Here is a 20,914-nt window from a genome sequence, read left to right on the forward strand (position 1 = left end):
AGTGGTGTCCTGTCTTTTGATGCGATTTGACACCCTTTGTAACAGATCGTCAAAACTGTCGACGCTCATCTGTAAGTAGTTATGAAACTTATCCGGATAATTCCGCATTTCGGGAAACAGAACATCGAATGCTCCCCTTCTCATTCTGGCAGAAGTAATCAGATGCACCCAATAGCGATGACGCCGTCAACCTCAAAGACGTCTTCTCCAGCGGAAAACAAGGATTAGAGCCTGAAATCCAAAGCGAATGTGGTCCGGCGTCATCTTTGCTATCTTCTGAGGCAGCATCTGAGGGGTATGTGACCTTCGTTTGGCTTTTATAGCCACTGTAGAATTTGCATATGAAATTGTTTCTATTGATTTTTGAAAATTTAAATACCGGATCCGTTATTCCATCTGAAAACAGATAAGATGGATCCATTATTTCACCAAATCCTTCGGACGGATCTGTTAAAAATGATCTCCGTTTACATATGGTTTGCCGGATCCGGTTGGTATTTCCGGCAAAGGACTAACGGATCGTGGGGGGAAAAACTATCCGTTTTCATGCGTTTAGACGGATCCTGCAGGCATTTCCGGCAATGGAACTGCCTGCTGGAATCCAACAACGCAAGTGTGAAAGTAAGCTAATAAATGATTTTACTTCAGCTTGCAGGTTTTTTTTCTACACAGATGTCAAACTGTCTTCATGCATTTTTCACACATGAAAAAAGTGAAGAATAACACATAGCATCTTCTATCAAACATCAGTGAAATCCAGTCATTCAGTGTGGTTCAGTTTTTTCACTGTCCCATTGATTTGAATGGTCTGTCCTGTGCGAAAAGCCAAAATACAGAATATACTGGATTTTTTCCTCCCAAAGCACGATCTTGCATGAGCAAAAAAAAAAAAAAGCCCATATACATAAACCCATTGGGGCTCATTTATCATGCTGGCGTTTATATCCCCCCCCCATCATTCTTCAGTCCGTGCACCAATAATAAAATCAACTCCCCTTTTCTGAAAACGGTGAGGACGATGTCAATTGTGAGTAAATTTAGTTGCAGTGAGGTGTAAAAAGACTTTTTCATACCAGTTTCTGGTGTAGGGACCATTGTAAATGACCCCAGTTTAATAATTGACTTTCATGCAGCGGGTGCTTGCAGTTTTTAACACGGACAGCGCTCTTGTGCAAGTGCCCTTAAAGCCCCTTTCAGACCAGAGAGTTCCACTTATGCTGCAGCTCCCGGCCTGACCTCCCGCATAGTATTATATTGATTTATGATGCTATGTAACTCTTAGAAGTCTGGAAAGTATTGGATAACACTGATATATTGCTGTCAGTGTTATCCAATACATTCCAGAACTGTAAGGGCTGTTTCACACGAGCGGATGCAGTGTGTGACATCCGCTCCATGATTACAGCCAAGACCCGATGCGGACAGCAGAGGCACGGAGCAGTAACATGACTGATAATGCTCCGTGCCTCTCTGTGATCTCTTTACTACGAAATCACAGTGAGATAAAGTTGTCCCTGTGATTTCGTAGTAAAGAGATCACAGAGAGGCACGGAGCATTATCAGTCATGTTACTGCTCCGTGCTTCTGCTGTCCGCATAGGGTCTTGGCTGTCATTCACGGAGTGGATGTCACGCACGGCATCCGCTCGTGTGAAACAGCCCTAAGGGTTACATAGCATCATAAATCAATATAATGCTATGTGACTCACTCGTGTCAAAGAGCCCTCAGGGTGGGGCCAGCCACAAAATGCAGACCACGGTCCCACTATAGTCAATGGGTGCATAAAAAAATAAATAAAAAAAGGCAACACGGATACGGTGGTGTGCACAAGGCCTAGAGTAAATTCACTGTGACGGCTCTAGTCATCTGCAGCCAAATAAACAGAAATGCATCCACTACTATGAAGTATGAACTATCCCTCAGGCTGATGGTGTGCACGTCTCCATTTTGCTGGTGTATGTGCCATCCACTGCATTGACCTTCCCAGTCTGCACACAGGTTACCGTCCCGTGTGTATACAGACTTGTCAGTAGCGTTATTTTATTAATAGGACACGTCGTGTAATGGGGTTTTATTGGAGAAGGCCTCCCTAGCTTCGAACAATGCGTTACCGCGTGGTATGACGTCCCTAGCAGTGGCCATCGCCAGGACCGGAATTATCCGTTTAGGCGAGGGGGTAAATGGCGTAAAGTTCTGGTATTTATAAATGTCTCTTTTGCAGTCAGCATAGAAGGAGACCAGGTGCATATAAAATGCACAACAGCGGGCACAAATGGCCTCCCCAAAATGGCGCCCATCCTTGAGCCTGGGAAGCTCGCTCTCTGTGAATTGAATTAAGTCCTCCCACCCAGGTCCTAGGCGGTTCTTGACGTCACTTCCGCAGGGCGGGTCATCCTCGTTGCTTTTATCTGCGGAGACGGAGCTGCACGTTCGGACTTAGAATTACATTCGGCTGAAGTTACGTGTTTGGTCGGTCAGAAGAACACGATGGAGTCCGAAACCAAGTACCTGCCGGAGCTGATGGCGGAGAAGGACAGCCTGGACCCGTCGTTCACACACGCCATGAGCCTGCTTGCGAGCGGTTAGTACGCCTGGGAGGATGTGGCGGGCGGGCGGGAAACACGTATTGGGGAGGACATGGCGGTGCGCGGCGAGGAAGGGGTGTGGTGGCGGGAGGCGCGGTCCTGAGGGCTGGGCAGGCAGTGTTATCAGAGGGCCGCGGTGTCCATGGTCCCCCGACCCATGAGGCGATAGCCCGGCTCAATTAACCCTTTATCTCTAGCAGGGTTTATTTTTTTTATGTATGTGTTTTTATTCTACGCTCGTATATATCGCTGGCGTATTCCGCAGCGCTGCAGGCATCAGCATCATGCTGTCCCCATGGGGCCCAGGTTCTCAAGCTTTTAGTGGTCCAATTACTATTGGAGGATGTAGGCCTTATCTGCTCTGCCATCAGTGTGACCCACTGGAGTGGATATGGAGCCCCCCAATGCCTGAGCGCGCGTTCCCCTCCCCCAGTGCAGGCCTGTATGTGAGTGCTTTGTGTAAACCGGGGTGGGTCACGTGACTGGCTCCTCAGGACCGTGCCACTGTGGATTGCTGTAGGAGAAAGGGAAAGCCCCGCGATCTCCCCCTGGTGGTAACAGCCGGTTGTACACGGAGGGTTTTATGTGACTGAGCTTCAAGGGTCACTGCTAGGATTTCTGTCTATGAAGAAAGCAGCACAGGTCCTCGGTGTAGGGTCTATATATATATATATATATATATATATATATTGAGGAAATCAGCAGTGTTCCAAAATAACAAAGTAATAACTTTTATTCACGGTAGATGTCTGTCCACATCAGTGACTGCAAGTTTTTATACTTCATCACTTTGGATCCAGGTTGCATCTGGTGGAATAAATTATGCACATTATTTTTTGTGCTGGGGAGTAGTTTTTATTTTATATATTTGGTTGGTGAATCGCACCTATAGCTGCTGGCACTCCCATTTAGTTTTGATTGCGGTTCTGCCAAGTTAAGTTTTTTTTCTCCATTTTTTTGGGGGGGGGAATAAAATATAAAAATTATATAAAAATCTTTGAACTAATGGTGGTCTGTGGGTGGCACTGTTATGGGGCATCTTGTTCTATATATGTGTTATCCACAGGTAACCCCCATAAGTGTCCCTGTGTACAGTAAATAGTAACCCTTATACAAGTGGGGGCCGGCAACTGGTGTTAAAATCGCTGCGGTCACTTTACTCTTGCACTGGGCCCTGCACGCACGTATTCAGATGTAAACTGTAGGCAATCCATATTTAAACTACAAGGTAGCGCAATCCGCGTACCTTAGTACTTGCAGGCAGGCGGTCCATTCACACTCCCTCACAGCGGATGCTCCGCCTGCTTGATTAATAAAGTGGACGGAGCATGTGCCGTGAGGAAGTTAGTGGCCTGCAAGTATGGGTGTTCAATAGTGAGTACTAAGGTACGTGGATTGCGCTACCTTGTAGTTTAAATATGGATTGGCTACAGTTTATTTCTGAATACATGTGTGTGCGGGGCCCGGTGTAAGAGTACAATGACTGCACCGGGCCCCGCCATGAGTTTCCTCCAGCCCCTCCCCACTGGTGCATCGCAACCTGCGATGTAAGGATGGCAGCATTCGCCCCAAAGACACACTGGCATTTTCCCCTTAATACATTTTGATTTGGGTTCGATACCCTAAAAAAAAAATATTGCGATACTCTATACCACATGAAAAAAACACCAAAAAAGCTGCATGCATTCCACATTTTATGGAACGTCCAACTCTTAATAGAACAGTCCGATCCTATTTTTGTGGGGGACAAGGTGACCAAAAAAAATTCGACTCGCGCATTAAAAAAAAAATCTGTATGCTCACCGCATAGTGTGTGTGTGTGTGTAAAAATAAATATATATATATAATTTTGGACTTTTCAGACGTCGCGATAATTTTTTTTAACTATTTTCCCCTTTAGGGGCCAGAACCTGGGATCTTTTTATCCCGTGTCCTATTCGCCCTAATAGAGCTCTATTAGGGTGAATAGGACCTCACACTGTCCCTGCTGCCCTGTGCATAGTACACACAGCAGCAGGGAGCTCACCATGGTAGCCAGGGCTTCATGGTAACTGATCAGAGCCCCAGGATTACCTTGCTGGGGCTCTGATCAGAAGCTGCCACCAATGAGGGGGTGGGGGCACTGCGGCACTAATATAATTAACATTTAATACAGGAGGAAGGTGCAGCATCTGAGTGGTTAACTGCAACTAATTGCAGCTCCCCGCCATCACCAGCCTCCAGGATTTGTATTAAGATGGCAAAAAATTTTGACCTAAGTATCATGATATGTAGAGCGGCTCCCAGGTATCTCACTGCACTTACTATTAGCCCTGGGTGCTGTTCCATTCTCCTGCGGTATCTTCAGGGACTTGGTTCTACTGGGCGGGGACTGCCCTTGTTCTCCTGGGCGTCTCCTTCTCCCAGGCTGTGAGCTCTGCGCTGCGATTGGCCAGTGCTACAGCTTGGGAGAAGGAGATGCCCAGGAGTACAAGGGCAGTCTCCTCCTACTATAACAAAGTCACCGGAGAACAGAGCTCTACATATGAGAGCAGTGTGCTCGTTGTTCCGATACTAGACTGCGCAATAGCGAAGCCTAGTATCGAAAAAAAGGCAAATCCTGGTCGTACGAATGTATTACTGTAGTGCAGCGGCGACATGAAGCGCACTGCGTCATAGCAACCAATGACGCCGTGTGCTCCTGCTCTCGGCAGGAATCCAGGCTGTGTTACCACGGACCGCTCACAGCCCTGTGCATTTGGCCTAAGAGCTTACAATCTACAAGGGAAGAAGACAGTAGGTGGGGGTAAAGGATGCTCATCTGGAGGGTGTGGTGGCAGCATGCCTATTGCAGGTGGTGGGGTAGTGAGTCCCAGAGAGTACCTGAAGTCTTGTAGATTGAGACAATGGAGGAGGTCCTGCAGGACCTCCATCTGGAAAGATCAGACGTGTGAGGAGGGGGACAGGTCATGGGTGTCCTTATATGTAGTTAGTTTATGGGTCTGTTGGTCATTGATCACATGGATTATTATGGCTGCCTGACTCGGGCAGTGGGCTTCTGCATCACTGTATTCCAGTAGTTTTTGGGCGGTAGAACACGCAGGTGGAGGCGGCTGTTTCCCAGTCATTTTGCGGTTATGGCTGAACTAGAAGAATATTAGCACATGGGGAATGTTGGGCCATTAGGACAATCCCAGTCCTGGCCTCTGGAAGAAGCGTTACATTGTGGTCCTTCATTGATTTCACAGGATGGGGCCACTCTCCTCCACGGTCTACATAATGTCTGCAGCATGGTGACTTGCGCTGCATGTCTTTTAATTACCATTTCAATGCGATTTCTATTCCCTATAGCAAAGGTTTCTCCTAATGTATGTAGATGGCCCTGTAGGTCTGAAGGGCAGCAGGCTCATGTATGGGGTTCTATGCTGGTTGCATCCAAGGCACACAAACAAATCAAACCACGGATCCACTGAATGTAGATATGGAAACCGCATTTTTCCCAGTTCCCATTATAGAAATGGCTATATTATGCAAAACGGATGAGATTAGTACGCATTGTGTGATTTGGTGGACAGGCACACGGATGCTGACAAGCTCATGACTTGAGTCTATCTTCCTGACCCATAGAAATGAATGGGTCCATGAGCAATCTGCAAAAAAGTTGCATGTGGACCCAAAATACAGTAAGGCTACTTTCACACCTGCGTTCAGGTGTCCGCTCGTGAGCTCCGTTTGAAGGGGCTCACAAGCGGCCCTGAACGCAGCCGATCCACTGAGAATGCATCCGCCTGCCAGCGCTCAGCCTCCGCTCCACTCAGTGAGCGGACACCTGAACGCTGCAAGCAGCGTTCGGGTGTCCGCCTGGCCGTGCGGAGGCGAGCGGATCCGTTCCGACTTATAATGGAAGTCAATGGGGACGGATCCGCTTGAAGATGACACCATATGGCTCAATCTTCAAGCGGATCCGTCCCCCATTGACTTTCAATGTAAAGTCTGACCGGATCCGCTCAGGCTACTTTCACACTTAGAAAATTTTTCTAAGTTATAATGCGGACGGATCCCTTCTGAACGGAGCCACCGTCTGCATTAATGAGCGGATCCGTTCAGAACGGATCCGCTCGAACGCAAGTGTGAAAGTAGCATGTATGCTGAGAAAGACAACATAAAGATTTGTCTTTTACGTTTTTATTTATTTTCTGTACTTTATCTGTTCCCATTTACTGAGGAGTATTTGCTCAAAATAATGCTGCTAAAAGGAGCTGAACAGGGTGAGGTGTGCCCAAATCAAGGAGGGAATTTATCAGACCAGCGTTTAATGCTGCTGGAGGATGCACTTAATCTATGACTAAGCGCAGGCAATGTTTTTGGATATAGCCAGGTCCATAAATATTGGGACATGGACACAATTCTAACATTTTTGGCCCTATACACCACCACAATGGATTTGAAATGAAACAAACAAGATGCGCTTTAACTGCAGACCGTCAGCTTTAATTTGAGGATATTTACATCCAAATCAGGTGAACGGTGTAGGAATTACAACAGTTTGCATATGTGCCTCCCACTTGTGAAGGGACCAAAAGTAATGGGACAGAATAATGATCATAAATCAAACTTTCACTTTTTAATACTTGGTTGCAAATCCTTTGTAGTCAATTACAGCCTGAAGTCTGGAACGCATAGTCATCACCAGACGCTGGGTTTCATCCCTGGTGATGCTCTGCCAGGCCTCTACTGCAACTGTCTTCAGTTCCTGCTTGTTCTTGGGGCATTTTCCCTTCAGTTTTGTCTTCAGCCATCCAGTGAGTTCTGAAGCATTTGGCTGCATATGGGCAGATAATATTGCCTAAAACACTTTAGAATTCATCCTGCTGCTTTTGTCAGCAGTCACATCATCAATAAATACAAGAGAACCAGTTCCATTGGCAGCCATACATGCCCACGCCATGGCACTACCACCACCATGCTTCACTGATGAGGTGGTATGCTTAGGATCATGAGCAGTTCCTTTCCTTTTCCATACTCTTCTCTTCCCATCACTCTGGTACAAGTTGATCTTGGTCTCATCTGTCCATAGGATGTTGTTCCAGAACTTGGAAGGCTTTTTTAGATGTCATTAGGCAAACTCTAATCTGGCCTTCCTGGTTTTTGAGGCTCCCCGATGGTTTACACCATGTGGTGAACCCTCTGTATTCACTCTGGTGAAATCTTCTCTTGATTGTTGACTTTGACACACATACACCTACCTCCTGGAGAGTCCACGTAAGGCTACTTTCACACTTGCGTTCGTAGCAGATCCATCTGGTGTCTGCACAGACTGATTCGCTCCTATAATGCAGACGATTGGATCCGTTCAGAACGGATCCGTCTGCTTATATTTCAGAAAAATTTCTAAGTGTGAAAGTTAGCCAGACGGATCCGTCCAGACTTTACATTGAAAAGTCAATGGGGGACGGATCTGTTTGAAATTGAGCCATATTGTGTCAACTTCAAACAGATCCATCCCCATTGACTTGCATTGTAAGTCTGGACGGATCCGTTTAGCTACGCACTGCCAGGCGGACACCAGGGTTCGGGTTTCTGCCTGCGGAGCGGAGGCCAAACTATGCCAGACTGATGCATTCTGAGCAGATCTGCATCCACTCAAAATGCATTGGGATCCGTTCGGGGCCGCTTGTGAGAGCCTTCAAACGGAACTCGCAAGCGGAGCCCCGAACGCTAATGTGAAAGTAGCCTAAATAAGAGTTGGGTGTGCTCACCTGTTTGCAAATGCTCATGAAAGCACGGATTGCTGTCAGGAACCGGACAGAGAAAAAAGGAATAATCCAGCTTCATCTTCAACGTAGCAGCTTTATTGATAAACTTAGTGCATTAAAAACCATACAGACAGTCCATGTCAATGTGTTTCGGATCCCCTTAATGCTGATCATTGAGTCATGATTAAGGATCAGCATTAAGGGGATCCGAAACACGTTGACATGGACTGTCTGTACGGTTTTTAATGCACTAAGTTTATCAATAAAGCTGCTACATTGAAGATGAAGCTGGATTATTCCTACCTCCTGGAGTGTTCTTGATCTGGCCAACTGCTGTGAAGGGTGTTTTCTTCACCAGGGAAAGAATTCTTCGGTCATCCACCACAGTGGTTTTCCGTGGTCTTCCGGGTCTTTTGGTGTTGCTGAGCTCACCGGTGCGTTCCTTCTTTTTAAGAATGTTCCAAACAGTTGTTTTGGCCACGCCTAATGTTTTTGCTATCTCTCTGATGGATTTTTTCAGCCTAATGATGGCTTGCTTCACTGATAGTGACAGCTCTTTGGATCTCATCTTGAGAGTTGACAGCAACAGATTCCAAATGCAAATAGCACACGTGAAATGAACTCTGGACCTTTTATCTGCTCATTGTAATTGGTATAATGAGGGAATAACACCCACCTGGCCATGGAACAGCTGAGAAGCCAATTGTCCCATTACTTTTGGTCCCTTAACAAGTCACGAGTAAGGGCTGAGATTGAATTGCGCCAGAAACATGTAGACTCTGCATTTTTGCACCTGGATTTTATTGAATATTGAATAAAGCCTTTTTGGATTACCACAAGCTGGACAAAACCTCTTTTTCCCTAGAATCAGAACATTGTAGAATTTTAAGAATCTAAATCTAGACGGTGACGTTAGAAATGTAAAATAAAATCACTTTGAATTAAGTTTAAATGGGTCATACTAGACATTCAGTTTAGGGTCCATTCACACATCCGTTTTTTCTTTCCTGATCTGTTCCGTTTTTTGCGGAACAGATCTGGACCCATTCATTTTCAATGGGTCCTGGGAAAAAAATCGGACAGCAAAATGTGTTTAAATATAAAACATGTCCTATTCTTTTCCGCAAAATTTGGATCCTGGTACAATACAAAGTCAATGGATCCGCAAAAAACGGAAGACATTCGGATGTCATTCCGTATGTCATCCGTTTTTTGCAGAATCCGTTCCTGGAAACACATAACAAAATTTTTCATTTTTTTTTTTTCAAAGAAATCCAAACAACTTTATTTGATTATTGAAATGTATACATGTTTGTTTTTTGCGGATCCGCAAAAAACGGATGACATACGGAAACATTTTCAGGAACAACGGATCCACAAAAAACGGACCGAAATTTGGATTATAGAAAAATACTGACGTGTGAATGTAGCCTTAAACTGCTATAATCCTCTGGCTGGTAAGGCTGCTGCAGTGGTGCATGGTTGTGCCAAGTGCCACCTTTGGAGTCTCTCCTTCCTGTGGGCAGAGGATCTGTGGTGGAAGCGCCCCTTTTGACACATATCAAATCCATGGTTTGTATAGACAGTTGTGATGGTGACTTGTAGCGGCTCTGTTGGCCGCATTGTAGCGGTGATCACCAGCCATGGAGAGGTGGTCTGTAGTCGGTCTCCTCTCCTCCTAGGGGGAACTGGGATTCTATGCTGGCTGTGCCGCATGAGACAGAGCTGCTACTGAGCTTTTTAATGGAGGCAGTGTCTGTTTAATCGCATCTGTTTCTGATTGGATCAATATTTGTAGCCTTGTCCTTGCATGCCGTGTCTAAGATGTGCGCTGTTAGTTCTGACATCTGCTCCTGCCAGCCCAGATCTCCTAGTGTGTGCCTGCTGTGCTCGCAGCGCCGTGTTCTGTGTGGAAGGCCCATGGAGCCTCAATGAGAAACCCCCTCCCTTCCTCAGCAGCTGCTCTTTGTCTGCCGGCGTGTGGGAGGACGTGTTCACAGCTAGTGACCATTTTGGAGACTGCCATTGATTTACTTGTGCTTGCTCTACACAATCCACATCCTCATACACTCCCTTAGCAAATTGTATTTTTGAGATGACTATTGAGTCCTCAGCATTGCAGGCAGTTATTTCGTCACTCAAAGTAACCTCTATCTGTTAGTGCTGAGAACAAAATGAGCCATTCTAACTGTTCTGAACGCTTGTTTGGCCAGCAGCTAGCCCTCTTGACTGGACCAGTGTGCAGATGGGTGCACGCCACTTGCAGATTCCTCTGGCGGCTTCAGGAAAAAAATGGTTACATAAAAATACTGTGTATAGGTGATACGTTCCCTCTATTGGGGTCTACATATGCATGAACTTGGCTCTGGCTTTTTAGACGCACTTGTATGTCCTGTTTCATATTTTCCAGAGACCTTTAGCTAACATTTGGAGTTGGCATTTTTACCCCAAAAAACAAATTAGTGTGGGGGGACAAAAAACAAACTACCTGCAAAAGCACCGCACCGTGCAGGATCTTGGACCTGTTCTGTAGGGATGGAGATCAGCCACCACATGCAGAACCTCATCCGTGGACTGGTTTTCTAGTTGCCGTGGTGTGGGTACACTTGGGTGTGAGTGACTGCGTCATACTGCTTTCTCAGGACTGTGTGGACTATGTTGGGTTAGTGAGGAATTGTTTGCATAGAATTCAACATGTTGGTATAGGCTTTTATAACGCTCAATCTTCAATTAGTCACGTCTGCCAGTCTTGCATAATGAATTCTCTATACTGGGTTACTCTTGGTGCCATTGTTCCCTGCCGTGTTGAGATATTATGGGGTTATTTCTTCATACTATGTGTCCCCGATATATTTCTGTGGTCATTACAGATACAAAATGAAGTGACTGTTTTTTGTTTGGGGGAGTGTGGCATTTTCTGGTTTGCGTCTGCTATCCATTTTATTTAGACTTGGATGATTTTCCATCATGCTAGCTCTAGTCTAATTATCATACCTTTATAGGACGGCCCCCACTGATGCCATGGCACTTTTTATTTTCTATCTACAGGACCCCTGGCTGTGAGCGCATCCAATCGGAGCACCCCGCTCTTAGCCAGTGACAATGAGCTCAAGGATGTTTACACAATCAAGTTCTCGTGAGAACTTGAGCTCGTTCTGCCTGGTTATGAGCGGGGCGCTGTGATTGGATGTGCTCACAACCAGGGAAAATGCATATCTCCATCTAGTATAATACAAGGCGCATAAATATATGGGGCCATCAAAAGACGAACCGGGGGGTTGGGGTGCTGTAGAAGAAAGTGCCATGGCATCAGTTGGCGCAGCTCTAAGGTACGATAATTAGACTAGAGCTAGGCTGATGAAAGGTCCTCTTTAAAGCTGAGAAATGTACTGACTTTAGATGGACATAGCATTGATCGTTCCCTGAATTGCTTTTCATATGCAGGTACCTTGTCAGTTTACATTTTGAAAGGAATCAATTTTTGTTGGTTATGGTATATTAAAAAAAAAATTTTTTTTTTTTTTTGCAATTACTCTATTTTTCTGCAATTGCCATTGGAGAACATTGTAGGGTGGTTATAAACTTATTTTTTAAAGGAAGTCTGTCACCACATTTTGACATGGGCCGCTTACATAGCGCTGTAGCATAACTGTGTAGATGATTCAAATGGTACTTTTGTTGTGTTCTTGTGAAGTTTATCCGAGGCAAAAACTGACTTTGTATGTAAATGAGGGCTCGCAAGTGCCCAGGGGCAGCGTTCACTTCGTTGGAGGCCAGGCTACTCTGCCTCTTTTGCTTATATCTCAGTTTTTGCCTTGGGTGAACTTCACAAGAACACAACAAAGGTACCATTTGAATCATCTACAGTTGTGCTACAGCGCTATGTAAGCGGTCTAGAATGTCAAAATGTGGTGAGACTCCTTTTTAAAGGGGTTAATCATAAACATTGGTGATGCCGCTGAATAGCCTATACTAGTCTTCCTCCCCCACAGAACACGCGAGTGTAAAGGGTGAGTGTAGGCTGATTTTCTAACTTCTAGTGTTATCTCCAAACTCCATTAAAGGGGTTGTCCGGGTTCAGAGCTGAACCCGGACATACCCAGACTTTCACCCAGGCAGCCCCCCTGACAAGAGCATCTGAGCATTTCATGCTGCAATGCTCTGCCCTGTGCTGAATCGCGCAGGGCAAAGGGATTTTGTGGAGTTCTGGTGACGGAACGGGCTCTCCTACAGGGCTGCCAGGCAGAGCCTTCCGCTTAGCAGTGTGTATGTTGACGTCACTGGCACTCATGGACTGGCTTTAGTGCTGCCCTAGCCTGTAAAACGGCTAGGGCAGCGCTAAAGCTCACCCATCAGAGCCGGTGACGTCACCATACACACTGCTGGGCGGCAGGCTCTGCTTGGCAGTGTTATTGTAAACCAGAGCATCAGAGCATGAACTACTCCAATGCTATGGTCAGGGGGAGGCTGCCTGGCTGAACCTGGAAAACTCCTTTTAATTAAAGGGGTTTTCTGAGACTTTAAGATAGGGCATCAATTTTGGATCGGTAGGAGTCCCACCTGGCACTCCCACCAATCGGCTGTTTGAAGAGAAGGTTGCGCTCCCCTCATTGTTTACACCTACTCACCGCTGTGATGTTGACGGCAAGCAGGTAATCACAAGCCATACCATTCATTTTCAAATGAACGAGTCGTCCCATAGAAGTGATTGTAATTACACCTGGTCACTGCTGCAGTGTAGATGGTGTGCAGGTTAATAATGAAGGGAAGGTACTGCTCATCACCCACCCCCTAAATCAGAAGAAAAAGGCCTTGCTTTTATTGTGTAAAAAAGATTTGATACATATGCAAATTAACCTGAGATGAGTCCTGTATGTGAGAGGAGTCAGGGACAGGACTCATCTCAGGTTAATTTGCATATCTATCAGTGTTTTTGACACAATAAAAGCACACAGCTATGGGGGCTGGGTATTGTGGATGTACTAGCGGCCATCCGGCAACCCATGTCCGCAGCTCTATACCCAAAATCCAGGTGACAGGTACCTTTTTAAGGTGGTCAATGATGCCGCAGAAAGAGGAATTGCTCTGATAAAATTTTAACAATTCTTGAGTAGTCGAGCATCACAGAAAAGCTAACAAGGGATTGCATCGTTCAAAGTTAATTAATAGAACACAGGTTTTGCCTATAATACTACCTATTAATCTTAGGGCTCCTTCACAGTTGCGGCAGGACGGATCCGGCAGGCTGGTCTCCCTGTCAAATCCATCCTTTTGCCGGACCGCCGCTTCGTCTCCATTGACTATAATGGGGTTGGGGGCTGACCTCCGGCGCAGCATGGCGAAAGCCGCTGGACTAAAGTAGGACATGCAGGACTTTTTAGTCCGGTGGCTTTCCTGTGCTGCGCCGGAGCTCAGCTCCCGTCCGCATTATAGTCAATAGGGACGGAGCATCAGCTCGGCGAAACAGTGGATGGACGTATCTGTCCTGCCGCAAGTGTGAAGGAGCCCTTAGTGTCCAGTTCTAATATTTTAAGTTTGATTGCTAGTTTGTCTAATAAAAGTAACATTGAAAAAATCATTTTTTTTGCTACTTTTACAAAACTGAGCAAAGTGTGCAACCGCTAAATATTATCCAATCTTCTTGCAATTTGGCATATATATCTTTTACATCACTGAGAATCAGGGCATGAAAATGAATGTAACATTGAAAAGAGGACGGGACATCAGTAGTAAGTTAAAGGGGTTGGCCGCTTTTTAAGTCCTATCTGCATTGTTACCGTATGTCCAGTAGTGTCAGCTTAATTGGTTCCTTTTTACTTGCAGAAATTGAAAGACTAAAGAAAGGAGGCGAACCCAGAAAGGATGAAGAGGACACATATTTGGACTTATTTTCTCACAAGAACATGAAACTGAAGGAGCGCATTTTGATTCCAGTGAAACTGTACCCTAGGGTGAGATGTGGAGACTTGCATTTTGCTGGGTTACAGATGACGTAAAGCATTTCACTTCGCATACATATTTACAGCAACTTCCTGTACACTCATTAAGGGGGGCTGCTAGTAGTCAAGAGCAGGTCCACGTTGTCCACTCCCATTTCTCTCGAAGGTACATGCTTCATCTTAGCTGCCTACGTTCTATCTATTGATATTGGAGAGGGTCTATCATGGGCCTTCACAACAGCTCCTCTGTTGGCTGATCTGTACATTGTACATTCTTTGCTCATTTGCGCTGTTGACTAATTGAAGGTTATTTTTCTACATTCCCCGCCATACAGAAAATCAAAGTGTACTTGTTTTACGCCTTAAACTGGTAGAGAACACGTAATCGTGTAACCTGCAGAGGTTATTCAAGAATATGTACGGTTACCACCAGGACATCAATGATTTCTGTAAAGCGTTCCATTTACATACCATGCAAGTGGCTACACGTGACAGGCTCCCCTAACCTTTCACAAGACCAAAGTCCAGGCACTGTGTAGAAGATTCTGCTTACTTGCTTGTAGTGGGCAGCAAGCCCCCACAAACCGCATGTGATCTCTTTGAGATGCTATTGGCTTACTCTTTAAGGGTCCATTCACACATCTGCATCCGTTCCGCAATATCAGGAACGGGTGCGGACCCATTCATTCTCTATGGGGAATGAAGAGTTCTGGAGAGCACACTATGTAGCACACTATGTGCTCTCAGCATTTCCGGAGCTCGGCCCAAGCTTCCGGGCCGCGGCTCCGCAAAAAAACGTTATTCTTGTCTGCAATTGCGCGCAAGAATAGGCAGTTCTATGGGGGTGCCGGCTATGGACACTAACGGAGTTTGTGCTTTAAGGACACCATGGGGAGACTTCACTCGGGGCCTCCTGTATTTGTCAGACAAGAACCACTTACACATGGTTAAGGGAAATGCTCAGTTGACGATAACTCCGTTACAGATCAGTATGTGGGATCTCCTGATCTGATGCCGAGCCTTACTTTATTGATCTTTTTATTCTACACAAACTCACATTTTAGTCTTTTCTACTGAAGCGGCAATATAAATGGATTATTTTGTTTTGGTTCCTTACTAAAATCCTTTTTTTTGCTTTGTATTTCTGTTCCTAGTTTAACTTTGTCGGAAAGATATTGGGTCCACAAGGCAATACCATCAAGAGGCTGCAGGAAGAAACTGGAGCGAAAATTTCTGTACTGGGGAAAGGTTCAATGAGGGATAAGGCCAAGGTACGTTTCCATGTGTTCCGGTACCTGCTGTCTGTGATCAGTAATTACTCTGGTACAGTACCTGAAATGTAATTTAATTTATTTTTAAGGAGGAGGAACTGCGAAAAGGTGGAGACCCAAAATACAATCACTTAAACATGGACCTTCATGTTTTCATTGAAGTTTTTGGTCCACCTTGTGAGGCTTATACTCGCATGGCGCATGCCATGGAGGAAGTTAAGAAGTTCTTGGTACCGGTAAGTAGATGTTCATACTGACGTTCTGTTTGACCCTGACTGTTGTCTGACAACCAGTTTGATCTGATCCTTACTGTCCTTCAGTAATGTAGTGAGCAGGCTTTTCTTGATGCTCTCTGATGCTCGCTGTCTGACACCAGAGAGCTGCTGCTTTCCTCTCCTCCATGCATTTTATGTACTGTATAATATCGGACGTTTTGTGAATGAGGTGGTTTTTGACCTTTTTTGATGGGTACTGTTAAGTATATAGGACAGTTGCTTGAACAATCCTTTTGCCTTAATGCTTGTGCTGGTGTGTCACAACTTTCCCAAGCAGAAGTATTCATTGCAAAGCTAGCAATCCCACTGTCTGAACTACAGTTTTCCTACACTGGAGCAGGTATTCCCACCTATATCCTGTGGATATGCCATAAAGATCTGATAGTTGCTGGACTTGCACCTATCTTCTGAGCTGGGGTTTTTCCTACTATCTCCATTTACAGTTCTGGCCAAGCAAGTATGCTGCCAGAAATGTAAATGGGGAGAGATGTGCACATGCATGGACACCTCATTCGTTCTCTGACAGGGTATGGGGGTCCAATCACTCTTGTTGTGAAGGGAGGTGCAGGTCCATCACTTTTTCAGACGTTTGACACATCCTGTGGCTATGCCAAAAATGTTTTAGGTGGGAATACCTCTATAATGACTAGTACAGCTCTGGGCGTGCTTGCTGATTTGTCCTTTTTCTTAAAAGTACCGTATTTTAATTGTCAAAACCCCATGTATATGTTCACATTACTCACAGGATATGATGGATGATATTTGTCAGGAGCAGTTTTTGGAGTTGTCCTATCTGAATGGAGCCCCGCCAGAGACAGCCCGTGGAGGAAGAGTTGGTCCAGGTCGTGGTAGAGGAGTCCCAACTGCATCAGCTCCAGCATCAAGGTAATGTATATTGTATATACCATCTATTTGTGGTATGGTCTGAAGCAGGTTTTGGGTTTTTAGGGTAGGTTCAGACAGCTTTATTTGGAGGTTTAGAGGCTGATTTCCCTCAGGACAATGAGGACTTGGGACAGAGGACAACAAAAGATATGTGGGAAAAAAAACGGGTCCTAAGAATGCCAACCTGGATTCCTGCTGACAGTGTATTACTGTAGTGCGGCAGCATGAAGCGCACAGCGTCATAGCAACCAGTGACTCCATGTGCTCCTGCTGTAAGCGGGAATCCAGGCCGACAGACTGTTCACGGCTGTGTGCAGTTCGCCTAAATCTGATGGGCAGCAATATCTAATTGAGCTAAGCAAGTTTTTGGTATAAATTTTTATTTTTCCTCATTTCCCCAGTTCTCTTCTGGCTCTGTTTACCTGCAGTAACAACAATCTCTGCCCCTCCCACTGCTCTGCAAAGGCAGTAAATAAGTCTGCCCTGAGTGACAAGTGTGCCTGCTAGGAGACTCGGCAGCATGTTGTATGTGTAGAACTACAAGTCCCAGCTGTACAATGACACTGCTGATACACACGGGATCTTCTCCCTACCTGTGCAGAACTCCTCTAGTATGTGAGCTCCTGTGCTCAGCATTTGTCTCCTCACTGCCTGCAGCTACTCGGTAAAGCCTTCAGCCCTCGTCTGTGCTCCTGAAGGAGTTAATCTTGCCTGAAGTATCCAGTGGGAGGGAGACCCAGGGGGCATGGCCAGTGTACAGACTCGATCTGATCTTAGGCTTTGCACGAAACATCAGAGCATTGAGAGAAGGTGACATAACGGGTTATGTGACCCTCAGTGAAATCTGAGAAACCAGCAACTGGAGATAAAGGGTCCATTCACACGTCCATAGTGTATTGGGGATCCGCAATACACCCGGCCTGCACCCCCATAGAACTGCCTATCCAATTGTGGACAACAATAGGAAATGCTTTCTTTTCCATACCCGCAGACTGGACGTTTAGGGGCGCGCTCCAGAAATGCGAGTGCGGACAGCTGTCCCCATTCATTCCTGCCCCATAGAGAATGAATGGGTCAGCACCTGTTCCACAAATTGCGGACCTATTCTATGGATGTGTAAATAGACCCTTAGTCAGTTGTAAAGTCCTTTCATTTGCCTGGTTAGTTACATACTCTGACAACCCCTTTAATGGCCCAGGTTACTGTAATTTCTGATCCTGGCTGCTGCGGGCATGTCGGAGTAACTCAGCTGGGATTTTCTGTATGTTATTAGAGGGTTAAAGCCAAAGCACTCCAGCCTGTGAGCTACTTTGAAGTAATGTCATAGTGCATATATAAATATATATATGTTTTTTTTTTGTCCTTTTTAGAGGCAGGGCTGGAGCTATACGTCCGCTTGTTCCAAGGGGAGCCCCAGGAAGAGGATCTCTTTCACGTGGTGCCAGTGTTAGCCGAAGTGTTGCACCAGCATCTGCATCGAGAGGAGCACCTTCTGCAAGGGCTCGGGCTGCTTCAATTCAAAGGATTTCTCTGCCACCACCTGCAGCTGAAGCCTATGATGAATATGTAAGTAGATGATTAAGCGGTCACTCATTGTAGGTTACTTTGCATGGATTATGTTCTGAGAAACCTATTAAACTAAGGGCCAGATTTATCATTAGCTCAGGTCAGAATAACTTAAACGCTAAAACTGTGCACAAATTTGCAACTTTTTTCTGCTCTGCACTATGCTTGCCGGTTTTCTGAAAGTGGGCATGTTTTCTTATGTAAATGAAACTGCTACTGTCAAACCACATTTATTAGTCTTCAAGGGCCGATCATAAATCTGACTTTCGCCATATGTTAAAGTGGAGTGAGCTGTCAGTGTCATGATAAATCTGGCCCTAAGACTTATCTCGGTACAAAAGTGGATTTGTGGTCTGTCTATTCCTTTACTTGGTCCAGGTGCTGTTGAAGTGGTTATTGGTGTTTTGTACTATTTTGTCTAAGGGTCCATTCACACGTCCATAGAATGTGTTCGCACCCGTTCCGCAGTTATCTGGAACGGGTACAGACCCATTCATTCTCTATGGGACAGGAATGGAACTTCCGGTATGCGGCTCCAGAAAAAATAGAACATGTCCTATTCTTGTCCATAATTGTGGACAAGAATAAGCAGTTCTATGGGACTGCCGGCCGGGTGTATTGTGGATCTGCAATACACTACGGACGTGTGAATGGACATAAAGTCTTATTTTCCATTTGCAGGGCTATGATGATCCATATGCAGAGCAAAGCTACGAAGCTTATGAGAGTTACTACAGTCAAAGTCCAGGGTAAGCCAATGATGCATGATTAGTAGATGGGTTTTTCAGGGAGTATTACTGATTATATTTTTAACTGTAAAGGCTGTGAACTAAAGTTTAAGTAGTCTTAATACAGAATTTCTGCTGTAGTGTCAGTTTTCTCACACTTCATTGTGTTCTTTAGCCTGATACTTGGTTGGTCAAATCAACTTTCCAAAAAAAAATCTGCTTGTGTAACAAAGCCAGACTTTTAGAGGTGGGTTTGTCTAGTATCCCACTCTTTAAGACCCTGATGTAGTGTCTAGTATGAGTCCTACTAGTGGCTAGTTATGAGTACAGCATCATTGGTTAATGCATCCATGTGATGTAAAGGATCATGCCCTTGCTAAAATTCTTACCGAATACAAAATGCCCCTGTAGACTTCTGGTCAGATCCAATTATCAGAGTATTTATGAAGTCTACATGTGTTTCCTTTCAAGCTTATCATTTGGGGGGGAAATGGAGGTAAACGGTATGCCAGAGTGGAGTTTTTGAAGTACTGCTGTAGGATTTCTTAGCAAAATCAAGAAATGAATGTGAAATGTCTTTTTGTGTTTAGAGATACAGAGTACTATGACTATGGGCATGGAGAGGGGCCAGAAGCGTATGAAAGTTATGGTAAGTGTTCTCCTGTGTTTCAAACAGGTCTTTCCAAACATAGGCATTGTCACATTACAGTAAATTAGTGTCTGGCTGGAGTGACTGCCAGAGCCCCCACCTGTCACTAGCCTGTGCTCCTCACATGAATGGAATGGCAGTCATGTATGTGCTGCTCCATTCAACTCTGTGGAACTGCCAGAGGTAGCCCTGAGCTTGTACTTTCATGCATGACTGCCGCTTGATTTAAAGTCACTATTCTCATGTTTTGGGTGGGACCCCAGTGGTCAATCCCTTGCCAATCAGATACTTATCCTCTATACTGTGTATCCAATTCTTTGAATAGGACAACCCGTTTAATTGGCAATAGTAGGTCATGCTGGAATAAGTCTGTTAGATGCAGTATTCTAAACCAGAGCATAAGCCTGAGTTTTGTAAATGTTAGCATTTTTATTACCCATCAATCATCCAGCCCCTGAGGTGAAGGTTGGGACTCTCCCCCCTCCCTGTTTGGGGACTGATATTTTTGGTGTGTAATTCTAGATTTTGATGAACAGGTTTTGAAATGGTGTACTCTATAAATCTTCATAAGCTTATACCATATTTTGTACCTTGTGTTTTTGTTGTAGGACAAGACAATTGGAATGGTGCTCGGCCCTCTTTGAAAGTACCATCAGCACCTAAAGGCAGTAGCTACAGAGACCACCCATACAGACGCTTCTAAGATTGCTACGCCTCTACTAATTACTGATATCTTGTGTCCAAGGACTTCCTGTACCTTATCCCACAACACAAGTAAATCTCTGTGCTCTGTGACTCCTTTCCTCTCCCATCCATACTCCCTGAATCTAACCTGACCTGTCCCTCGTAGGACCGCTTTTAAAACTGGTGAACACAAAATACCCATTTTATTTTCGTTGTTAACAAAATACAAAACCAAAAAAAAAAAAACTTTCAACCGTAAATGCTTTTCATGTAAATTGAGTTAAATAGTAGTATGCAAAGTGACTTTGTTTGAAGGTTTCTAACAAGAACTTTAGTGTTAGCTGTAGACTCTGTCCTGAACTAAGCTGCATTTCAATATTCCATTTTTTTTATTTGAGCTAAACAGTCATTAGCTGTAATGTTTGCTGTTTAAAAAAAAAAATCCTAGCAGTTGACTTTGTAATTATTCTCCACTTTATGTTATTAAACCTTATGGACAAATCTCTTGTTAGTATTGTCTTAATTCACTTGTACTCAAATAGGGTGTTAGCTTTTTAAAAATTAATAATTTAAGTCATGCGTTCTGGCTTTGACCGA

General features: G+C 44.9%; 1 protein-coding gene across 2 annotated transcripts; it reads left to right on the forward strand.

The window, feature by feature from the left end:
* The first annotated feature begins 2,358 nt into the window (after window positions 1-2,358).
* Window positions 2,359-20,818, forward strand: KHDRBS1 (KH RNA binding domain containing, signal transduction associated 1). Of its 2 annotated transcripts, none has more exons than XM_044286614.1 (9): window positions 2,359-2,581; window positions 14,144-14,271; window positions 15,414-15,530; window positions 15,620-15,766; window positions 16,551-16,690; window positions 18,061-18,256; window positions 18,938-19,005; window positions 19,575-19,633; window positions 20,242-20,818. In XM_044286614.1, exons 1-9 carry the CDS (start codon window positions 2,488-2,490, stop codon window positions 20,334-20,336), a joined length of 1,044 nt encoding a protein of 347 aa, XP_044142549.1. In that variant the 5' UTR covers window positions 2,359-2,487; the 3' UTR covers window positions 20,337-20,818. The 2 variants fall into 2 exon arrangements, with proteins under 2 accessions (XP_044142549.1, XP_044142550.1); XM_044286615.1 differs by having other exon boundaries at window positions 2,360-2,581; window positions 16,575-16,690.
* Window positions 20,819-20,914: the final 96 nt, after the last annotated feature.

This window comes from Bufo gargarizans, chromosome 3 (assembly GCF_014858855.1).
Source record: "Bufo gargarizans isolate SCDJY-AF-19 chromosome 3, ASM1485885v1, whole genome shotgun sequence".
NCBI classification, from domain to species: Eukaryota; Metazoa; Chordata; class Amphibia; order Anura; family Bufonidae; genus Bufo; species Bufo gargarizans.